The sequence below is a fragment of the Notechis scutatus genome, chromosome 16 (assembly GCF_049901735.1).
Source record: "Notechis scutatus isolate UNSWTSFEM ecotype Mainland chromosome 16, rNotScu1.2, whole genome shotgun sequence".
Classification (NCBI taxonomy): Eukaryota; Metazoa; Chordata; class Lepidosauria; order Squamata; family Elapidae; genus Notechis; species Notechis scutatus.
In genome coordinates, this window is record NC_142024.1 from 4621592 (window position 1) to 4645730 (window position 24139).

The 24139-nt window shown below is 45.3% G+C and overlaps 1 protein-coding gene across 4 annotated transcripts in view; it reads right to left on the reverse strand.

Moving 5' to 3' along the window:
* SAMD11 (sterile alpha motif domain containing 11) overlaps window positions 1-24139 on the reverse strand; it is a 79536-nt gene that overhangs the window by 50453 nt on the left and 4944 nt on the right. For all 4 annotated transcript variants that reach the window (XM_026681572.2, XM_026681571.2, XM_087944424.1 and 1 more), the window contains exon 3: window positions 3367-3545. In XM_026681572.2, coding sequence (XP_026537357.2) covers window positions 3367-3545 — 179 coding nt within the window. The remainder of the gene's footprint in view (window positions 1-3366; window positions 3546-24139) is intronic.

Consider the following 24139-nt stretch of genomic DNA (forward strand, 5'->3'; position numbering starts at 1 on the left):
CACCTAAGCTGGTCACAAACGAGGATGGGAAGCGATCGTGGTTTGGCAGGCAGGATTCAAAACCAAGTTAAATTGCACGACAATGAGATGGAGCCAGCTTGATGCCAGGGAAAACGCAATCCTTTTCTCTTTGAAGAGGTCTACCTTGTGCCAACCTATCTGCAGAAAACTCTACACACACAAACTCACACACACAAACACATCCACGAGAAAGAAAAGATTCAGAAAAGATTCCAAGCTTGACTGAGGACGGTTGCTCCTATTTAAGGCATGAAATATTAAATACTAGCTCGATACCCAGCCGATGATAACTGGACATTGGGGACCAAGTTGGAGGAATTAAAGGGACTTTACCTACTTTTGTGACTTTATTTGCTTTTGTGCCACGCCCCTTTGGTTCATCACAACCAAGGTCTTGCCGATGGTGGAAATTTTCCGCTCACTTTTGGTCGTAAAGAGGACTGCCTGGAAAGTGGGGGGGAGAAATCCCATGATTTACACACACACACACACACACACACACACACACACACAGCACACACTTTCAAAGCGCCCTGTCAGCTGCATGTAAAACCAGTTTCACGATCAAGATTCGACATCAAAGCCTTGGAGGTTGTCATCCAACACATTTTTATGTCTTTTTATATATATATATATTTTTTTTTGCCCGCTGGGAAAACCCACACGCCCATTCATCCCCGTGGCAATCATTCCCATCCACCGCGCCGGATAATTAAACACCCATCTTTATACAAATGAATAGGTAAGAAATGAAATTAAATCCCAATTATCTTCCATCTCTTTTCTCCCCCTCCCGTAGGCAGCAGCTTTGCATATTCCTTCCCACCCCCCCATTCCCCTGGCCCTGCAAAGCTCAACCAACCAACCAACCAAACCCCTCCTCTATGCATTTTTCAAGTTTCTATGGTGTTATCTCCAATTAGATTTCCGAGACAAAACCCGTGCCTCGCTGCAGCGGGGTTATTCATTCAATTGAAATCAAATTACTAATAATTTGCAAGCTATCGGGGCTGCCTGGTGGAGGTGGGGTAGACAGGGGGCAAAAGAGGTCTCCTTTATAAATTACTAATAATTAAAAGAGAGAAAGAGGCAGGCAGGGGACGTTCCAAGCAAGCGGACGTGGCATCGTCTTCCATTTTAACCTTCTCAGCTGCTCGTCCACTTAACGCACCATCCGAGGGCGAAGAGTTTAATAAGGTGACCCAGATGGGTCCTTCAACCTCACAGCTGAGCTCTTCCTCCTCCAAGCTCAGGGAGAGACAGAGGAGGAGACAAAGATGGGGGGGGGGACACCAAGATCTGCTAAGAAAACAGGCTGGCTTGGAATGACATCATCATCACCAACCCTACATTTTGGGGGAGGGGGGGAACTGTTATGACCTAGGTTTTCCCAAAAGCATGAAGCCAACTCCTCGTCCCGATAAAACCCCTTTTATTTAGTTTCCAGTGAATTCTCTCCAGCAAAGCCCTGGACAACAACAATCTTTCAAGAGATTTCACTACTACAGAACTTTATCAGGCTTGGAGAGTTGCCAGGCCGATGTCTTCCAAACGCCACTCTGTGACAGACAATACTGGCCAAGAATGCAGAAACAGACCCTGATACAAAGTGCCCCACCAACACTGAGGTAAACATCCAAGCCGTCGCCGCCCGCCTGCCCGAAGATGCAAGGGGGGAGGAATTAAGTCACCCCCAAAAAGACGGCCTAGCCATTTTTGGGGGGGGCTCAAAAAAAAAAAAAAAAGACCCGGCCTTATTATATGAGAAACATGGTACATAGGTAGATAGGTAAGTAGGTAGGTAAGTAGATAGACAGATGGTAGATAGAGTAGGGAGATAGATATAGATAGATGGATGGATAGATGCAGTAGATAGATAGAAAGATACAGTACATAGAGAGATACAGTAGATAGATACAGTAGATAAATAGAAAGAAAAATAGATACAGTAGATAGCTAGATAGATGATAGATAGATAGATAGATAGATAGATAGATAGATAGATGATAAATAGATAGATACCGGTAGGTAGGTAGGTTGGTAGGTAGAGATAAAAGATGGATAGATTAGATAGAGATAGGTAGAGATAGATAGATATACATATATACACGCATATATACCTGTTTTTCTATATTTTTGCTCTTTTTTTCCTCCTCTCCCCCCCCTTTGTTCACTTTTAATGAAACACACACACACACACACACACACACACCAACAAAAGAGGCCAGACTGACTGACTCAGGAGTAAAGAGAATTGGAAACAAGGCGTTGTCACTTCATCAAAAACCTGGAGAAAACAGGACCTCACAAACTCAGTGGAAATCCGTCCTGAACAAGATGGGACTGAGGCAGATGGGGCTGTGTGTGTGTGTGTGTGTGTGTGTGTGTGTTGAAACACAATCAATTAAAGAGGCGAACAGCCACAACTCTCTGAGGGACATCAAAACCAGTTCAGGGTTGTGAAATGCTAATTTGGACAGGATGACAATTCCCTAACCCTTGAAGCTTTCGTGCAAAGCCGGCAATTTTGCTATTAGAAAATTGGACCCCACGCCTTCCCCGCATCCCCAGGCCAAACAGCAAGAAAACGTGGGGGCGGGCTAAAAAATGCAGAGGTCCTACCCTTCCCCTCCTCAAAATAACACACCCATCCAAGGAGAGAGGGTGCCAAAATATCTCAGATGCACCCTTGAATCTTCTTTTAACCTTAGCCATCAAAACGGTGCTGTATCTTTCACCCCCATCTTCTCACATCTATTTATTAAATGTATACACCCGCAAAAATAAAAGTGACCAGCATGGCATTTCCTAGCAGAGCAGAAAGAGAGGAAGGAAAAAAATAAAACTGTTCACCAGGATCTTCAAATGTATGTTTCTTGTTTGGTTTTAATTCCGCTTCTACGCTGGAGGAGCGTGCGGGAATAGAGGACACGCCAGTGGCACCATGCCACCTGTGGCTCCATCCAGATCTCAGGCCGGGAAATTTCAGCAAACATCAGGTACTGATTGTTGCCAGAGACCCAAAAGAGCTGGCAACCTCTCGTTTTTATCTACCCCCCCCCTTTTTTTTTGGCTTGGGGCAGACGGTGCCACTCCAATCCGCCTTCAATGCTCCCTTTCATGTTGCTGGCCTCAGTCTCTTTTGGCGGTTTCTACCCACATCGCATCGGTGGCAAACCTGGCCAAGCCTTCCGATTAGCCTATGCAACATCTCCCAGGTTTATAGCAAAATGGGTTGTTACAGCAAAACGGTAGCACAAATGGTCATTACGATGAGGATTGCCTACACAATTGTGATTTTTTTTAGGGGGGGGAGGGAAAAAAGAAGAAAGAACACCCGCCTACCTTCTTTTCATGATACTAATATGCAAGTCCTCTTCCTGTTTGACATGAGGGTGATGCCCGTTGATTTTTTCCACCTCCTTGTGGTTGTCGCTGTGTGAGAAAAGAGCAGGGGGCTCCTTTTTTGGAGTTCGAGAGGGAGGCAGGGGGATTGTCCTCTTCTCCGCCAAACGCCCCCGATTCTGGAAAAGCGGAAGGAAAAAGAGAGAAGATAAATAAAAATGTTGGGACAGCAACACGAAAATGTATGCATTTCTTTAAAAGATGCAACATTGAAGCGTCCGCTAATCCAAAAATTATTTTCAGAGCTCCGAAGAGGGAGAGAGCAGTAGAGGAAGAATAAAGCAGGCACAGAAGGAATAAGCAACGGCATTACCCGTTGACTTTTAAAGATGCCACCCCGGGAAATATTTTGCACCATCTTGCACTGGATGTTTTGCTACACGTGTCTGTGATCTTGTTCTGACTTACGCTTCCCCAAGATCATGAAGCCGACTCCTCGTCCCGATAAAACCCCTTTTATTTAGGTTAAAGTGAATTCCTCTCCAGCAAAGTCCCGGCCAACAGTCTTTCAAGAAAGTTCACAACTACAGACCTTTATCAGGCTTGGAGAGCTGCCAGGCCGGTATCTTCCAAACTCCACTCTGTAGCAGCAATTACTTGGCAAGGAGTCAGGAACCTTCACCCTAATGAATGGAACTAATTGTCTCCTGCAAACACCGCTCCCCTTTCACTCCTCTTTATTCCCTATGGGAGGGGCCATTCACCGTCCACCTGAGCCTTTACTCCCGAGTCGGCCCTTGTTCCTTAACTGTTTCCTTCTTCTGGCAGCTCTGTGCATGCGCACACTGGGAACAGGCTCCAGCTGCTCTTCTTCCCCACTGATCTCCAACTCTGAAGGCAGCTGATAACTGTCAGATGGCCTTGGCCCCATCTCTGCCTCCGACACAGAGCCCTTGTCAGAGCCTTCCCCAGACTCCAGGAATGGCCCATGCGCCTCCCCAACCTTTTCACTGGCCAAGTCCGCCACCAGCTCTGCTGGCCCCTGACGGGCCACAACAGGTATCTCAGAATCTCATTTCTGCTGTTTCAGGTGAGAAGTTTGAATGCCTATCCCCGCAGCTCCAGAGATAAAGTGCATGCTATCTTACAAACTGCCATTTATTACTGCAACTAGAGACAATCACATGCCAGCTGCCAACGTCCGACAACTGAGAGACTTGACCGGCTCATAAAAAGCATTTCATTGTTCCCTTCTCTTTCTCCCTTTTTGGCAGAAAAATAAGGAAGTCAAAAAGCCAACAACGGTAGCTGTATCGTATCTTGACCTTGAAAAGTCTATCCACAGTCCGCCTACCTCTGTCTCTCTCCAATGCGTTTGCACAAATCATGGTGTGTTTTTTCCCGCAACAGGGAAAGAAAACAACAATTTCTCTCTTGAAATTCCATCAAATTGAAGGCAAATGATAGGAGACGAAAACACTATACGTGAACAATTAAACCCCTCCAACGAAGCTCCCACCCGCTCCCTAAAATCTGATTATTTTGCAGTGCACAATTTGGGTGGGGGAAATAGAAAGGAGGCCTTGAGATGGGAAAACGAGAGGGGGGGGGAAAAACCTGAAGCAGGTTCTCGAAGGAGGTTGAGGGATATCTACGGTCTGGTTGGGAGATAGAACAAGTGCCAGAAAATGCAGACTAATCCCTCCCAGTAGAACCATGACGAGCGTTTAATTGATCCCAGAGACAGGGCAGCCTTGGAAGAAGCCGAATCTGCAACGTGTGTGGGGCAGAAGGAAGCAGAGAGGAAAACCTCACGGAGCTGAAGAGATGGAAAGGATGCGGATGTTTAACTCTGCAGGGACACCACCACCCGTCAATATTTGATAAGAAAGGAAGGAAAGAAAGGAGGAGAATCAGGGAGGGAGGGAAGGAAAGAAGGAAGGAAGGAAGGAACATTTAAAGAAGATGGGTGGATAGATGGATGCGTGGGTGGGAGGGAGGGAGGAGGGAAGATTCAAAGAAAATGGAAGGAAGGAAGGAAGGAAGGAAGGAAGGAAGGAAGGAAGGAAGGAAGGAAGGAAGGAAGGAAGGAAGGAAGGAAGGAAGGAAGGGATAAAATGGAGGGTGGGAGGAACATTCAAAGATTGATGGATTGATGAATGGAAGGATGGATGAGGGAGGGATGGAAGATCCAAAGAAAATGGATGGATGGATAGAAGGAGGAGGGAGGGAGGGAGGGAGGAAGGAAGGAAGGAAGGAAGGAAGGAAGGAAGGAAGGAAGGAAGGAAGGAAGGAAGGAAGGAAGGAAGGAAGGAAGGAAGGAAGGAAGGATAAAATGGAGTGGGAGGAAGGAATATTCAAAGATTGATGGATTGGATGGGTGGATGGAAGGAATATTCAAAGAAGATGGATGGAAGGAAGGAAGGAAGATTAAAAGAAGATGGATAGATGAGTAGATGGATGGATGGAAGGAAGGATGGACAGGCAGAAAGAAGGAAAGAAGGAATAAAATGGAGGAAGGGAGGGAGGAATATTCAAAGATTGATGAATTGGGTGGGTGAGTGGATGGATGGATGGAAGGAAGATTCAAAGATTCAAAGAAGATGGATGGAAGGAAGGAAGGAAGGAAGGAAGATTAAAAGAAGATGGATAAATGGTAGATGGATAGATGGATGGAAGGAAGGACGGAAAGAAGGAAAGGAGGAAAGAAGGGATAAAAGGGAGGAATATTCAAAGATCGATGGATTGGGTGGGTGGATGAAAGGAAGATTCAAAGAAGATGGATGGAAAGAAGGAAGAAACATTCAAAGAGGGAGGGAGGGAAAATGGAGACAGAAAAGAAGGAAGCTCCATTATTATAACTCTTAATTTAGTAATCATTGATAATTACAGTGGCATTGAAAACAATGGCTTACAACCCGTCCTCACACTTATGGCTGCCATAAAAACCCCATGGCCATGTGGTCAACATTCAACAAAGCCATTGGCCAGCTGTTTTAAGGCCCTTTTCTGAATGGTCTGAGATGAAGTTAAACAAACTCTTTGAAAAACATTTAAAGCCCACAAACACAGAGGCCCGTCCAACTTAAAAAAACTCGGTCCGTGCATCAAAATCCACATGCTCGCAGGCGGATAGACACACACAGGAAAAGCAACACTAAAAATATCCTCCATCTGCAAGTTTCCCATTTTGCAGCCGAGGGGGGAGGAAAAACACAGCTATTTTCTTCTGCTGTTCATGCATTTCACTCCTTTTGCAGTCTCTCTCTCTCTCTCTCACACACACACACACACACAGGCCTGGCCATGAGCTCCTGGTTATTTTATTTTTTTCAAATTAACAAAACAGAGTTTCAAAACTCTGGCTTTTTTTTTTTTTAAATGCAGGAATCAAAAGAACCCTGCTATAAAACCCTCTAACAACCATTGCAAAATTTGAAAGGAAGAACTGACTAAGCATGGATGGAAGACAATGCAAAGCTCAAAAATTCAAACAAAACTTGAGAATTCTCCTGAACGAACCTCACGGAGATTAAAATATCCCTTTCACAGATCTGGTCCCTTCTCAGAAAAGCCCCCTCAAAGGTTGGAGCCGGGGAGCCAAAGACAACTGCGGCACTAAATAAAGCCACCAAAATAGCAGCGCTGTTTGAAAGTTACTTAGGGAGATCTAATCCAGAGATCCTGTAGAACTTCCAGATGTTTCTCGGTTTCGGTTCCCAACATCTCTTGTCGCTGTTTTGCAATGTGACACACACAACATGACACATTCTTTAAGGGGCAACGTAGGTGGCACTGCAAGACAAGCCTAGAGAAGATGCTTGGAAGATACCAGCTGGCATTTTGGGGGGGTGTTGTGGTTCGTCGGCAGTCGGTGCAGACGGCACCAGAGTCGGACAGTGGGGAAGAACGGGGACCAGTCCGGGAGTCTGAAGAGGACTCGGACGAGGGTCCTGCATCCGATGCAGAGATGAGGCCAGGACCATCTGGGATAGGGGTGCTGCCTTTGGAGCCTTGGGAGTCTGGCAGCAGCAAGGCAGAGGAACGAGGGGAGACTGTTCCCAGTGTGCGTGTGCGCGGAGCTGCTAGAAGGCAAGAACAGCTGAAGCAGAAGGGGCGACTCGGGAATAAAGGCTGGGAGGTGATTGCCCCTCCCATAAGGGATAAAAGTCAGGCCAAGAAGACGAAACCTTTGCAGGAAGCAAGGTCATTCGATCGGTTCCAAGTCATCCTTGAAGCTCTGTGTACTTTGGTTGGTTTTTCTTGTAGTTTAGCTGATTTCTTTTCTAGTTACTTTGATATTTCTGTTTTGACAGCACTTCACAGAACCCCTAAACACGAGTTGGATTAGCAACTGAACTGCCACTCAATGCAGTGAGGAGGGTATAATTCAGAAAAGGATGCCCAATATAATTCTGGCATACAATAGAAGGAAACGATCTGCAGGCTCTGGAACAGCAGCCAACGAACTACAGCCATCCTTGACTCACAATAATTCCTGGTTCCAACAGCACCGAAAAAGGTCATTTATGAGCAGTTCTCGAACTCACGACCTTCACAGTATCCCCACATTCAAGTGATCAAAAATTTGGGCACTTGGCAACTGGTGTGTACTTATGACGGTTGCAGAATCCAAGGGTCACGCTATCACCTTTACCACCAGCTTTGGACCAGCAGAATCAATGGTGGAAGCCCGTTTTGCTTAATGACCGCATGATTCACTCTGCAACTGCAGTGATTGTCTCAACGACTGTGGCAAATCAGGTCATAAAATCAGTGACTCACTTAACTGCCTTATTCATCTTCATTTAATGACCCCCATAATCCTTTGCATTGGAGTGGAGTCTGGGCAACTGAATGAAGCCGAGTGTTTATTGGCCGGATGCCCTCCCTGTTGCCAATGCGGAATTCTATTCAGCATCGTTCCCAGAGAGACTTAACTGCCTTGATCAGCACAATGGAAATTCTAGCCCTGATTGTGGACTTAAGTCAAGGATTACTTCTTAGTAAGTTATTAAGCTGAGCTAGAGAGGCAGTGCAGAATAGACCCTCTTATCTGCAGCTTTCCTACTATCAGTTAGCGGTGGCTGATTGTTTACATTGTCAGAATTCCTGTCCACCTTTCAGAAGAGTTGACCAAGTCAACTTGGGTTCTTTTTCAGGTATGCAACGTGTTGCTCATCCCTTGACCAAAGGAGCACATAATAACACCTATGGCGCATGAGAACATCCATCCGTAATCAAACCAACCAATGGCAACTCATGAAATCTGTCAGGACTTCAAGCAGCCACTGAATATACTACATCTTAAAACATAGAATAACAGAGTTAGAAGGGACCTTGGAAGGTCTTCTAGTCCAACCTCTGCTCAAGCAGGAGACCCTATACCGTTCCAGATAAGGGGCTGCCCAGTCTCTTCTTATAAACCTCCAGTGATTGAGCACCAAACACCCAAAACTTCTGGTGGCAAGCTGTTCCACTGATTAATTGTTCTCACTGTCAAATTTCTCCTTAGTTCCAGGTTGCTTCTCCCCTTGATTAGTTTCCACCCATTGCTTCTTGTCCTGCCCTCGGGTGCTTTGGAGAATAGCTTGACTCCCTCTTCTTTGGGGCAGCCCCTGAGATATTGGAGCATAGCTATCATGTCTCCCCCAAGTCCTTTTTTCACTAGCCTAGCCATAATACCCAATTCCAGAAACCATTCTTTATATATGTTTTAGCCTCCAGGCCCCCAATCATCCTTGCTTCTCTTCTCTACAATCTTTCCAAGAATCTCGACATTCTCCAATAAATCTTCAGGGTTTATTCATTAGAAGGGCTACTCTGGGAAAGGTCTTTGGAGAGAGAGAAAAAAAATCCTCTAGCGGTTTTTCAACAAGCACAACACTTTTAACCGCTGAACTTACATGCACAAAAATTAGCCTAAGAGTTATGCACAAAAAAACTAATATGCGGGAAATCAATCGTGTGCCTAAAATTAAATCTTGAGTAATTTCAGATTGCTGGGATTGGGGTAGAATTCGGAACTCCAAAGGGCCAAATTTGGGAAGTAAGGTTTGAAAACCTACTTTCAAAGTTTCCAAACTCTGCAGCCAGACAACTGCTTAAGAGGAAACCATAGTTTTCAGAAAGCTAAATCTAGGGCATGGTGTGCAGAACAGGAAACAGTATTTGGAAGTTGGTGCCTTTAGAAACCCAACCAGCGGCAAAAATTTGGGTTAAGAAAATATTTCTTCTCAACATGGAACAAGGACATTCACAAAAAGCAGAATGGCCTTGAGTTTCCTCAACCCAGTTTCTGACAGCAAGGGTTGATTTAAAAGCAGGAGGATACCGGATTTAATTTTCAGGACTTTTATTCTCAAACCAGACACTCAGCAGCTCAAACTGTGTGGCTGCTTTGCGGCTTTTCAATATCAGTCGCGCAAAAGACTAACTTGACCTGCTGTTTAAGCTAATACCACTCTATAAAGCCCTAGTAAGACCACACCTAGAGTCCTGCATCCAGTTTTGGTCACCACGCTATCAAAAAGATGTTGAGACTCTAGAAAAACTACAGAGAAGAGCAACCAGGATGATTAGGGAGGCTAAAACATATGAAGAACACAGGAACTGGGCTTGGCTAGTCTGGTGAAGAGAAGGACCAGGGGAGACAGGATAGCAGCCTTCCAATATTTGACGGGCTGCCACAGAGAGGAGGAGGGGGTCAAGCAGGAAACCCCATATACCATTTCAGACAGGTGGCTGTCTAACCTCTTCTTAAAATCCTCCAGGGATGAAGCACCCACATCTTCTGGAGGCAAAGCTGTTCCACTGGTTAATTGTCCCCACTGTTAGGAAATTTCTCCTTAATTCCAGATTGCTTCTTTCCTGAATTAGTTTCCATCCATTGTTTCTTGTCCTGCCTTCTGGTGCTGTTTAGAGAATATTGTGACCCTCTCTTCTTTCTGGCAGACTTTCAAATATTGGAAGACTGCTATCATATCTCTCCTGATCCTTCTTATTTCTATACTTGCCATACCCAATTCCTGCAACCATTCTTCTTCATACGTTGTAGTCTCCAGCCCCACTTTAATCATCTCGGTTGCTTCTTCTCATGCACTGTTTCCAGAGTTTCCACATCTTTTTTTATAATGTGGTGAGCAAAACCGTAGTAATAAAGGCTAGTTTTGACATTTTTGGAATGACTTTTGAACACCAGACTGTTATAGTTAACACAGTCACTTCCATTCTCTGTTGGTCAAAGTAATCAAAACTTTTTGAGCAAGAACGAGATTTGTATTTTGCATCTTATGCACTGAGTTTGCAGGAACAGGGTTTACTAGCTTGAAAGTTAGAAAAAGGAAAGTTGGTTGAAACAATTCTTATTTAAAGATAATCTACTAGTTCTTCCTAAAAGTAGGAGCAAGTTTGACATTCTCAAAGTCTTTGATTTATAGCCAGATGCCTTATTTCTAAAGACTGAGGCAATCCCTTACAGAAAACTGAGAAATAGTTTTGGTGACTGCTAAGATTAGTTTGAAGGTGGGAACTCAGCCCATGTAAAGCTGTGAGGAATAAGAAGGATCAAAGTTAGAACAGGCCCTGTTCTCATGCAAAACTCCACATCTGGAGCACACACGTGGCTTGGCTTTGCAAAATATCCTCCAAACAGAATATTACATTTATATATCTCTTGTCTGTATCTCAGAAAGGCTTACTCAATTGTACACCCACTTTTCTCTCCTTCCAACAGAGAAACACCAGAATGAGTGGAAGTAGTAAAATTATAACCCAGCAAACTTGAATTCAAGTCCACATTTGTTCTGGAACTTCAGGGAGAAAACTAGCTTTCCAGACTGCCAGAAGTCACAAGTTTCTCCCATGGTTTATTGTCACGTTGGATGCATTCACACCACACAAAAGCCATACTTTCTGGCTTAGAAATAGTTTCTTCCGTGGTTTATTGAACCAATCACATGGGATGCATTCATACAACACGTAATGGTTTCCTCCATGGTTTATTATTGAATCAATCACATTCATACAACACTCATACATTCTGGTTTAAACCACAGTTTCCCGCATGGTTTATTTAATCATATTGGATACATTCACACAGCATGCAAAGCCATGCCTTCTGGCTTAGCAATAGTTTCCTCCGTGGTTTATTATTGAATCGATCACATGGAATTACATTCACACAACACTTATACAATTCTGGTTTAACCACCGTTTTTCCCTCTGTGGTTTATTTAATCATATTGGATGCCTTCACACAAATGCACATTAGAAAACCCATCCAAGAGGGAGGAGGGTTTTGGTGCAAAGCATGCTAAGACAGAGGCACAATTCAATTTTTCAATGTTCAAAAGCAGAGAATAGCAGCTGCAGCGAAGATAAGGCAGAATTTCTTAGGATGCTGCTCCGAAAAGTCCTTAATTCCGTAGCTAATTTCACTTCTCACGCTATGCCCACTGCTGAATTGCAAAAGGACGAGGCTTCAACAGCGTCCAAGCTTCTTCCAAGAAGAAAAGAAGGTCTAAAATGACACACACACACCCAAAAAAATAACTCTTGCCCCCAAATTAAAATCTCACTACAGATAGTCCTTGATTTACACTCATTTAGCCATGATCCGGAATCCTAACCTTGCCAAAAAATAAGAAGTGGCTGATCATCCATCCTCCAAGTAACAACCATTGCACCACCGTGTGTGTGTGTGTGTGTGTGTGTGTGTGTGTGTGTGTGTGTGTGTGTGACATAATCACCATAGAGGACCATTCCAGCGAGTTTCTGACCAGCAAACTCAAATGGCAAAAGCCAGCTTTGTTTAATGGCTGTGTGTCCATTTCACAAGCGTGGCAAAAATGGTTCTAAAAAACAAACTCCGATCCCGTGATGACTCATTTAACAGCTGCCTCACTTAGCGACCAAAATGCCGATTGTGGCTGTAAGTCGAGCAGCACACAAGTCTCAGCAACCAGTCCCTTCGTGCTACGCAGTCCACCTCAACCACCAAACTAACTGCAAAAAAGGTGCATTCGCACAAACCGTCGCAAAAATGAAACCAAGGTAAACCCTGATCTAATTTCACACTCCTGGGGTGGGGGGGCTTTAACCCACCCCATTTGGCCTCTACAGTCAACACAGCTGTTCCCATTTCTGCCCTGCAAATCATTTGCAAAGCAGCTCCTTGGAGGAGTCTCACTTCCTACACCGAAAACGGAGACAGGAACAAGCCAGCCCAATTCGCTCAAGTGTCTTAACAGGTGCAGGAAGCCACTTTCCATATTTAGGAGAGATTAACGGCGTCTGGACCTTCAAAATTTGGCACAACCCCCCTCCGGCAAGGCTGCGAAGGAAGGAGAAAAGGCAGAAGGAATTTGGGTGAAGCCAGACCAGCTGGATAAGGGACAAAGCCCGAGAGAGACACCGATTATACAGATCTCATACAGATTAAAAGAGTGGGAAGGGACCTTACAGGTCATCTAGTCCAACCCCCTGCCCAAGCGGGAGACCCTACACCATTTCTGACAGATGGCAGTCCAGTCTCTTCTTGAAAGCCTCCAGTGATGAAGCTCCCACAACTTCTGAAGGCAATTTCTGTCCCATGGGTTGACTGCTCTCACTGTCAGAAAGTTCCTCCTTATTTCCAGGTTGAATCTCTCCTTGTTCAGTTTCCATCCATTATTCCTTGTCTGGCCTTTGGGTGCTTTGGAGAATAGCTTGACCCTCTCCTCCTCTCTGGGGCAGCCCCTCTTCCTTCCTACCCAGCCCATGTCCCCGAGAACCGTGCGCTGTTCAACATGCAACCCCCTACTCTTCGCCGCCGTGCAGCAGATCGATAGGCAAGTCGTTTCCCTTCCCCACGGAGTCACTCACGCGGTGTAGGAATTGATTGTCGGAACAAAAGCAATGAATAGAGGGTGAATCCAGGCAGAGGGTGATGGCATATAAGCTAGATTTCGGGGGCAGGGGGTAGGAAGGAAGAACAAGCAGGCATTTTCTTAACAGTCTGTGACAAATGACACATTCAAGGGTTTGTCCTTCCTATAGAAGTGGCTTCACACCCTTGTGGGTAGATAGGACACCCATACAGGGAGCTAACCTTTGGGTTAGCTCACTACAGAACTATAGGTCGTCCTCATCTTACAACAGTACAACAGACGCTTGGCAACTGGCTCCTATTTACGACAGTTGCCGTATCCCGGGGTCACATGATCCCCTTTTGCGACCTTCTGACAAGCAAAGACGAGAGGTAAGCCAGATTCACTCAACAACCATGGGACTAATTTAATTGCACTGATTCACTTAACGACCGTAGCAAGGTAAAATGGGGTAAGCTCACTTAAAATGTTTTGCTTTGGGGCTGGTCGTAAGTCAAGGATTACCTGTGTAAAACCAATCCTCTACCCACCTTTGCAGATCTGCAAAGCAAAGGAAAGCTGACCATTGTAAGCACAGGTGCAATGCACCGAGGGCAAATCCAGGAACCTAAAATCCACCTTACAAGATGCCAAGTTCAGCTGAACTGGGTGTGAGCCTCTAAGAATTTCCTCCTCTAGTGTCATTGCACCTCGTACAACGAAATCAAGCACCATCTTCAGTGCACGTCATGACCATGAACATAAACACAAGCACACATCCTTCACCCTCTACACATTGAACCGAAAACCTGCCAACACTGCACCAACACTGCACTACACAGTAAAATCCAACAGAGCTCCTACCCTGGGATAGAAGCTGTTTTTCAACCTATTTGTCCCTGTTTTTATTGTCCTGTACCGTCTCCCACATGGTAATAGTTAAAAAAAAAAAAAAAAAAAAGGGTGCCCAGGATGAGATGGATCTATGAGGATGTTTTGAACTTTCTTAAGGCAGTGAGAGCTATACAGCTCTTCCAAAGTGGGGAGAGGGCAACCCATGGTCCTCTAGGCAATGACTATTTCTATGAACACACACACAAAAAATATGCATGCAAACTTGCTAAATAAGGGCTGTTGAATTTTTCCAGCCTGTTAATTGAAAAAAAAAAGAAAAAGAAAGAAAGAATCCAAAACAGAGATCAAGAAGCAAACAGATAGAAAATTGGCTGAATTCAAGAATACGTCTGTTTTTGTTTGTTTCTTCTTTTGGCTCTGAATCTCTTTACAAAACCCATTTCACCCCAAAACCCGTTCCACATCACTCAAAATCAATGCCTTCCCTCTCCAAACGGCTGTGTGATTTCATGTGCTCGGTTGCTCCAGCCCAATTTTTCATGGCACCCTGTCAAGAAACCGCCACAGTCGGGGAAGAAAACAAGCAAGAAACGAGATGAAGCGGAATCTATCCGAAAACCTCAAAAGCTCTTTTGTTCCAGTCGGCTGCCAAAAAAAAATAAAAAATGAAAGGGAGGAGGTGGGGGTGGGGGCCTAGTGGGTGGGTGGGTGGGCTTAATGCTTCACTCACCCCATTGGAGCCGAGTAAATGGCTTTAAGAATGTCCCACTTCTCTTCTTTAAACGTGGAGCCCCAGAAAGTAACTTGAAAAAACACCAGGGACCTTGGAGGTCTTCTAGTCCAAAACCATGCAACAGGTTCAAATCTCTTACTGCTTTGCCCCCATTTCTGAACAGGCCGAGCATCCCCGAACAAGCCGCCATGCTGGTGGGAATTGTGAGGGCCCCTTTCCCCACTTTCCAGCAGGAAGTATATACCCTTTGTCAGGATTCTGGCAGTTACCCCAATTAAATCATGAGTCTCAAGCCAAACTTCCAAAACTTAAAGAAGGATTTATTGGGAGTTAACATGTCGGCACGGCCTGGGTGCAGCTGACTCTGAGGCACATAATTCATTGTCACCCTTGACCCTGCTTTTCCCCCCACACCCCCTGGGTGTATCGTAATTCATATTCTCCAATGGGACACATCCATAGCTCAGAGTCATAAATCATATTCTCCAATGGGACACATCCATAGCCAAGAGTCATCAATCATGCTCTCCAATTAGGATTGTGCACGGCAGAAACTTCCGTCACCTAGTTGCTATCTTTGAAAAAGTATGTATGGAATGCACTTTCGATTTCCAAGCTGCCACACTGCTCTTTCAAACCCTTTCCCCCCCTCCCTTTCTATTGGCAACTGTAGAAAGACCATAGAAATATGTTATGAGGTGACACCCTTGCTTAATCAAGGCTACCATTTTGAATTAGCATCGAGTTGCAGGGTTATCTAATTCTTCTATCGCATTTGCTCCCTGATGCCCGTTGCCTTAGCAACGGACCAAAAAGTCATCTTTACAGATCCAGAGTATCTCCCTTCCGGATACGTGTCCAGATTTTGCATTTTTTTTTTTTTTTAAAAAAAGGAGATCATGTCAGTCAGAAATGCTAAATGAGTACAGGGTCACACCGAAAGCTGAAATCAACCACGATTCAGAATCTCTCCGGACGGAGACGAATTGCCACAAACATTTTTGCTATTAAAAGTAAAACTCCAGTTTTTACTGAATAATAGTTTCCTGTAAGGTGTTCATTAGGATGTTAATTTTTTTTTAAAGAGAAGAACCAGATCTAAAAAAAAAAAAAAAACCAGACAATTATTGCTCAGTGTTGATATTAAAGTTGGCCTGAGACCAACTCAGGTAGTCCTTGACTTACAATGATTTATTTAGTGACCGTTCAAAGTTGCAACGGCACTGAAAAAAGCAACTTACGACCATTTTTTACAGTTACGACTCTTTGCAACAATCCCGCGATCCAAATTCAAACACTTGGCCACTTATGACAGTTGTACCGCTCCAGGGGTAACGTGATTCCTTTTTGCGACCGTCTGTTGAGCAAACTTTAAGGGCTTCGATTCATTTAACAACCGGGTGATACTCACTTATTAACTGCACTGATTCTCTTTACGGCTGAGGCAAATAAAGTTTGCAAAACAGAGCAAAAACCAAATGTCACTTCACAGAATGTCTCATTTAACAACATAACTTTGGGGTTTCGTTGTGGTTGTATGTTAAGGACTACCTAATCAAATGTGGTCCTAAGGAATATCCCCCCCAGAACAGGCCAGCCTGCTCACACACAAGATGGGCATCGGATGGATCGAATAAAAGGTCCAAAAAAACAGGAGAGGAATCGCATTTCCGTCCCAGAAAAATAAAAATAAAAAACTAAAAACAATTCTGGCATCTGTTGGGTAGCTAAAAGCGCTTGCCAAGTTGGGAAAAAGGGGAGAGGACAAATTTACACACAGCAGCTGCACCACCATCACAAAACGAAGTAACAGGACCGGGGTGGGATTCAAAATTATTGCAACGGGTTCTGTGGGTGTGGCTCGGTGGGCATCGGCAGGGGAAGGTTACTGCAAAATCTCCCTTCCCTCCCCACCCCACTAAACCTGCTTTCCAGCTCCGTTCTCCTGTGCCGGGCAACCAAAGGAGACCCAGTTGATCAGCTGGGACTCAATGGGAGGCAGAGAAGAGATGCGGTTGGCGGGGCCAGTCGGAGGCCGTTTCTCCCAACGACTCCAAATTTCCACTCCCGGTTCTCCAGAACCGGTCAGAACCGGCTGAATTGTAAGTTTGTAAGGTTTTCCTGCTTGAGCAGGGGTCAGACTAGAAGACCTCCAAGGTCCCTCCCAACCCCGTTACTTTATCTTCTAAATTTCTGTCTTTCCCCCCCCCTTTTTTTTTTTTTTTAAAAAAGATGCATCTTTATTTCCTTTCTGCAATTTGCACGGCCTTCCTCTGGCCACACCATCAAAATTTCCGCTACCGGTTCTCCAGAACCGCTCAGAACCGGCTGAATACACCACCAACTGCACAGAACCCCCAAAATAATTTGCAAACCTCCCCCCTCCCCCCCCCAAAAAAACCCAACCCAACCTCCCTGCATGCATATAGACATACATAGTTGGGATGGATGAGACATCCTCTCAATTGGGGTGAATTCTAGGCTAAGGACACTAAGAACACAACTAACCTTTCAGGTGTCCCACTGCACTGCACAAACGGACACACACACACACACACAGAGGAGTCCTCCCCTTAAGCGGCTGTCACCAATTAAAAACCCTCCTTCATGGCCTGAAGCGCTTGGGAGACAGCTCCTGGCGGTTTTAATGACATTTCTAAATAATTTTTGACAGCAAAATTACTTATCTCCGCTCACCCTTACTCTGCCCTTGACACATCGCTAACAAGACTGACGCCAGCTTCCTGGCCCCTTCTTCCCCGGGTATTAATTTATTTCCCCTATCACTTACACTCACACTCACACACACCACACACACACACACCACTATCTTGAGCAAAAGGACCCAAATTGTTGGGTTTTTGTTTCCAGCTGGGCAACGGTGTGGCCCCATTTCTCAGGCTGGGCAAAACAGAACAGGCCAGGAGAATTAAAAAGAGAAAAAGACAGAAAAATGGGCTTTGTTTTTTTTAAAAATGCAGTTAGTCCTCGGCTTACAACAGTTCTTCTATAGTGACCGCTCGAAGCAACGACGGCACTGGGAAAAGTGGCTTTATGGCCATTTTTTTCCACACTTACGATGGGTCACGTGGTCGATATTCGGAGCCTTGGCAACTGACTCGTATTGATGACGGGGGTTGCATCGTAATTCTACTTTTTGTGACTTTCTGGCAAGCGAAGTCAACGGGGAAGCCAGGTTCACTTTAATAACCGTTTTGCTAATGTTAACAACGGGCAGTGATTTGTTTAACAACGGTCGCAAGGAAGGACCTAAAACAGAGCAAAATTCACTTTAACAACTTTCTCACTCAGCAGCAGAAATTCTGGGCTCCCATTATGGACTGAATCACCTGCATTCTGATTCCCAGGAGATCTATATGCCGGCTTTTTGCACTAACGTATAAACCACGATTGCTGGGTTGTTATCCCCTAAGCCACGGTTGAACAATGATGGATTGGAAGCATACCCAATCAAGGGGGACCAAGCCGCTTTATTGCTTACTGTGCCTAACTTGGGATAGGTCCAAGTTTTAATGGGGAAATAACAAAAGGGCTGGTATGCAAACTACACACGTATAAATTTTGATTTAACCCATGTGATCGAACCTAATATTGTATTGCAAATGGACACAACTGGATCGAGAGCATATTAATAGTGTGCAACAACCCCCCCACTCTGCATCACTGAAAATGACAAAGTGCATGTGTTACTTATTTCTCCCACAAAATCGTTACAACCAACCAGTTAAGGTAGGCCAGCATGGTTATTCTCAATACTGCAGACAGGGGGAGCCCAAGAGCAAGTCAATTCCTGGTAGAAATGCTGGTTTATCCAACAGTTGTACTGTTTATTATTTGGGGTATTTTTTAATGCTTGTAATAAACAAGAGAATTGAGGGGTCCTTCATGTCAACTCTTGAGCTACAAATTTCCTTCCTTCCTTCCCTCTCTTTGGAACCTAGCACTGATGATGTCACCTAGTTGGGTAATGAAACGTCTGCAAGAAAACAATCAACCTCAGAGAGCACCAAGGACTCCTCATGTCAACCCTGAGCTACAAATATTCCATTTTCTTTTCTTTCTTTCTTTCTTTCTTTCTTTCTTTCTTTCTTTCTTTCTTTCTTTCTTTCTTTCTTTCTTTCTTTCTTTCTTTCTTCTCTCTCTCTCTCTCTCTTCCTTCCTTCCCTCTCTCCTTCCCTCCCTCCTTCCTTCCCTTCCCTTTGGAACTAGTACTGTTGATGTTACCTAGTTAGGGCCCTGAAACGTTTGCAAGAAAACAAGCCAGCTTGGAGAGCACCGAGGACCCCTCATGTCAACCCTGAGCTACAAATATTCCCCTTTTATTGGCAAACCAGCATTGCGGCTCGTCTTTAGACGAAGAGAAGAACAACAAAGAGTCGGGGAGCCGCCAACTTTTCCCCCTTACTCACTCACTCGCTCCCTCCTCCGGGCGCCGTCCCTCCTGAGCCCCGGGCGGAGGGAGGCTCTCTCCCTCGCCACGTTCTCGGGGCCAGAGTGTCGTGCGAAGCCGCGCACGTGCGCCCCGGAGCCCGGCCCCGCTCGCGGCTCCCGCAGCCGGAATGCGGGCTTAGGAAAGCGGCGCTCTCGGTGGGGCGCGCCTGCGTCGCTTCCTCCTGCGGCTGCAAAACCGGCCGGACCGCCTCGCCTCGCCTCGCCTCGCCAGCTGGCAAACCGCGCTCTGACCTCGCCGGCTGAGTCGGGAGGGGAGGGGGAAGGGAGGGGTGGGAGAGAGGGAGGGAGGGAAGGAGGAAGGGATAGAGGGAGGGATGAAGAATGGAGGGAGGGAAGGACGAAGGAAGGAGGGAGGGAGAGTGGGAAGGAAGGAGGGAAGGAATAGAGGGAGGGATGAAGAATGGAAGGAGGAAGGAATGGGGGAGGGAGGGAGGAGTGGAGGGAGGGAAGGAGGAAGGAATGGAGGGAAGGATGAATGGAGGAGGGAGGGATAAAAGGGAGGGAAAGGAGTAAGGAGGAATGGGGGATGGAGGGAGGGGAGGGAAGGAGGAAAGGATGAAGAGAGGGAGGGAGGGGTAAATAATGGAGGGAAGAAAGAAGGAATGGGGGAGGGATAGGTGAAGGAATGGAAGGATAGAGGGAGGGAAGGAGGGACAGATGAATGCAGGGAGGGAGAGGTCGGGTGGAGACAAGGATGAAGAATGGAGGGAAGAAAGAAGGAATGGAGGGAGGGAGGGAGAGATGAAGAAATGGATGGATGTAGGAAAGGAAGGAGGAGAGAGGGAGGGATAAAATTGATGGAAAGAATGGATAGATGGAGGGAGAGATGGACAGAGGGGATGAAGGAAAGGAGGGAGAGGTATGGAGGAACGGATGGAGGGTGATGGAGGGATGAAGGGAAGGATGGAGAAATGGGGGAGGGATGGAGGGATAGATGAAGGATGGATGGAGGGGAAGAGGCGCCAGCCTCTAATTCCAGAGGGAGCTGAAACAAGAGGCTATTCCCCCAATTTCAACAAACAGGAAATCCAAGCTGACAAGGAGGGCCTCCTTCACACAGCCTGCTGACCCAATCCCTGAATCAACCGGTGTTGACCCAAGGATCCTGGGGAATCCCACAAGCCATCACAGGGACAAACCTTGGCCCGGCCCAGCACACCCTGGACAACACAAATGAGCAATCTAGAGGTTGTGGGAACACTTGTCTCCCTATTTCAAAGAGACAAACCTTCGGGTGGGTTTATCAAATTCAGGAGGTTGTGTGAACCCGGAACAGCAAACAAGTTAATGAACACAGGCTAAACTGTTTGGCGCGCACACACACACACACACACACACACCCCAGGTACTGTTGTCATTTCAGCAGATCTTAAAGAAGCCGTTTTCCAGCTGTCAACAGGCTGGCGGTTGTTTAAACACACACTAATCCAGTCGGGGCATCCGGACTCAAGCCAAACCAAATCTGCAATCTGTCACATTCTCTGACATATGGAAGCCAAGAGCTGATTCTTTTACAGCAGAGGTCTCCAAACTTGGCCACTTTTAAGACTTGTGGACTTCAACTCCCAGAATTCTCCAGCCAGCCGTGTCTGTCTCTCTCTTTTTTCTCTTAACCTCCTAAAGTGGAGAGAGATTGTAGAGGAAGAGATTACAAGAGAGCAAGCTATGCCGGCTGGGGAATTCTGGGAGTTGGGAGTCCACCCATCTTAATGCCTGCTGGGTGGGGAATTCTGGGAGTTGGAGTCCACAAGTCTTAAAGTTGCCGTGTTTGGGGACCCCTGTTTTAGAGGGTGGGCCCATGTTTGGGGATTTTTCCTCTTGTGAGCAAAGAGTCAGGATCCAGTCCCCTCATCATCCTGGTTGCTCTTCTCTGTACTTTTTCTAGAGTCTCAACATCTTTTTTTTCAACTGCACAGGCAAAACTTGAGCCCAGTTGTTCAGTGAATCGGTGCGGTTGTTAAGTGAATCACACAGTCGTTAAGCAAATCAGGCTTCCCACCCTCCACTTCCCATTGAATGGGCTTGCTGGATGCCAGCTGGGAAAGAGGCAGATGGCAATCACACAAATTGGGGACACTACAACTGTTGTCAATGCATGCCCGTTGCCAAGTGCCCCGTTGGTGCTCTGGTGATGCTGCGACGGTCAGAAGCGCGAGGACTGGTTGTAAGTCACTCTTTTCAGTGATTTTGGACAGTTGCTAAATGAGTCGTAAGACAAGGACTACCTGTGCATCCCTCTAACTAAAAACCTCTCTTTTTTTTCTTTTGCTTAAAAGGGAGACTTTAGATTAACAGATTAACAAAGTTGGAAGAGACCTTGTAGGTCATCTAGTCCAACCCGCTGCCCAAGCAGGAGACCCTACACCATTTCGACAGATGGGAGTCCAAACTCTTCTTGAAAGGTTCCAAAGGATGAAGCTCCCACAACTTCCAAAGGCAACTTCTCTTCCATGGGTTGATTGTTCTCACTGTCAGAAAGTTTCTCCTTATTTCCAGGTTGAATCTCTCCTTGGTCAGTTTCCATCCATTATTATTCCTTGCCTGGCCTTCACGTGCTTTAGAAAATAGCTTGACCCCCTCCTCCTCTCTGGGGCAGCCCCTCAACTATTGCAACACTGCTATCGTGTCTCCCCTGGTCCTTCTGTGAAACCTACCGTCCTTTCCTTTCGAAAAACCCTCCTGCCAAAAAACCCCACCCAAGTAGTTAAAACAGCCACGAACGAAAGAGATCTCACCCAAAACCGAAAATGTGCCAACCACCCCTAGCAAATTGGCGGAAGAGTTGTGTTCAAACTGAAACGGAGGGGGAACATTTATGGGAAAGCCCCTTCCTACGCACACTTCTGGGTTTGGGGCTGGAGTTCCTACATGTATGCACATGCCAGCCCAGCCTAAAATCATGCACTCATCTAGTCACCTGTGGGGGAGTCAAGATTTGGCAACCAGGCAAGGAAGCGATAGGGAGGGCCTGTTTTCTTTAAATAGATTTAGCTTTCCTTTAGGCCTAAGATGATTAATGGGGAAGATATTTATAGATTGCTGGGTTAGTCCCACAGGAAAGTTAAAGGGTGTTTTTGTGATTATTCCTGCTAGGTTCTATCTGGGATTAAGAAGTGCATGGAGGGGAAAAACGGAACGCAATTCAGCGATGCTTATTTTAAAGGGGGAAAAGGGGTTAGTTTGCAAAAATTATATAGAAATATAGCCAGGTCTCCCATATTGCCACGTAAAGTTAGCCTTAGCTTGGTCTTCAACTGCTCGGGCTTTAGGCATAGCGTGCCTGCTTTTTAAGTTATTCTTGGCTAATAATTTAAACTAATTATCTCCGTGGAAAACAGCTTTCCAGTCCTCTGCCTGCGGTGAAACGAAAGCCCAAACACCCCGAAGAGTTCGGCGGGCCAGCAAATCCTTGGTAAATTTCTCTTTTTAATTAGAGATGGCACCACTCCTCTGTTTGATCTTCCAACTTGAAGAGGTATCGCTTCCAATTTCTCGTTTTTCGAGGCGTGTTCGTACACACCGTGGCTAATGAGGCAAAATGTGTCTCTACCCAATGTTAAGGGATGTGCAATTTTTTTGCCCCCATCCCAAACAGAAGTCCCACAACGGCTACATTTCTCTTTGCCCCAAACCTTGTGACAACTTGGCAGGTCCACACAAAATACGCACATCGAATTCACTTTTGGCTGAACGGAGGAACCGCAGTTTTAAAGTTAAGAGATCTTCTATACCGTACATACTCATGGATAAGCCTTGAATTTTAAACCGAGATACTATGAAAAATGTGCCACTTGCCAATGTTCAGAATAACAGAGATGGAAGGGACCTTAAGAGGTCTTCTAGTCCAACCCCCTGCTCAAGCAGGAGACGCTCTTCCATTTCAGATAGGTGGCTGTCCGATCTTTTCTTAAAAGCCTCCAGTGATGGAGCATCCACAACTTCTGATAAATAGATAAAAGGTAAAGATAATATGTAAAGGAGTCCCTGCGGATTGTACACCACTAAGCAAACCCATGTTTTCCTTGCTATTTTGGATAAAAATTGTGGATATACTTACCCACATATGGGCTTAATCCAGGAAGAAATATAAATATCTAAGTTATCTATCTATCTATCTATCTATCTATCTATCTATCTATCTATCTATCTATCTATCCATCCATCTATCTTATCATCTATCTATCTATCTATCTATCTATCTATCTATCTATCTATCTATCTATCTATCTATCTATCTATCTATCTATCTCCATCTATCTTATCATCTATCCATCTATCTATCCATCATCTATCTATCTATCTATCTATCTATCTATCTATCTATCTATCTATCTATCTATCTATCTATCTATCTATATCTCTCTCTCTATATATATATATATACACACACACATACACATACACACACATATATATATATATACGTACATACACATATACACATACATATATACATACATACATACATATATATATGAGAGATACAGATATGTTTTTTTTTAAAAAATTACCATATAAGCACATCCATGGAAATGCCAAACTCAAATTTTGGGGGACATTTTAGCACCTAAAATTCATGGCTGATCTGCAAGTATATATGGTATAGATTTGGTGGCCCTCTCTGATCCACCTAACAACTAAAGCATAGAAATACCCACTGAAGATGCTTGTTAAGGTTCACACAGCACTTTGCTATCTCGTGTTTTATTAACACCCCACATTCACACATTATAACCGGCATGGCTGGAGTCACACCGGACTTTTAAACCCACACAAAAAACAACAACAAAAAAAACCCCTCAAGCCATGGCTTGGTTCCATATGTGATAAGATTCCAGCTACTGGCTAGAGACTCATCTACTTG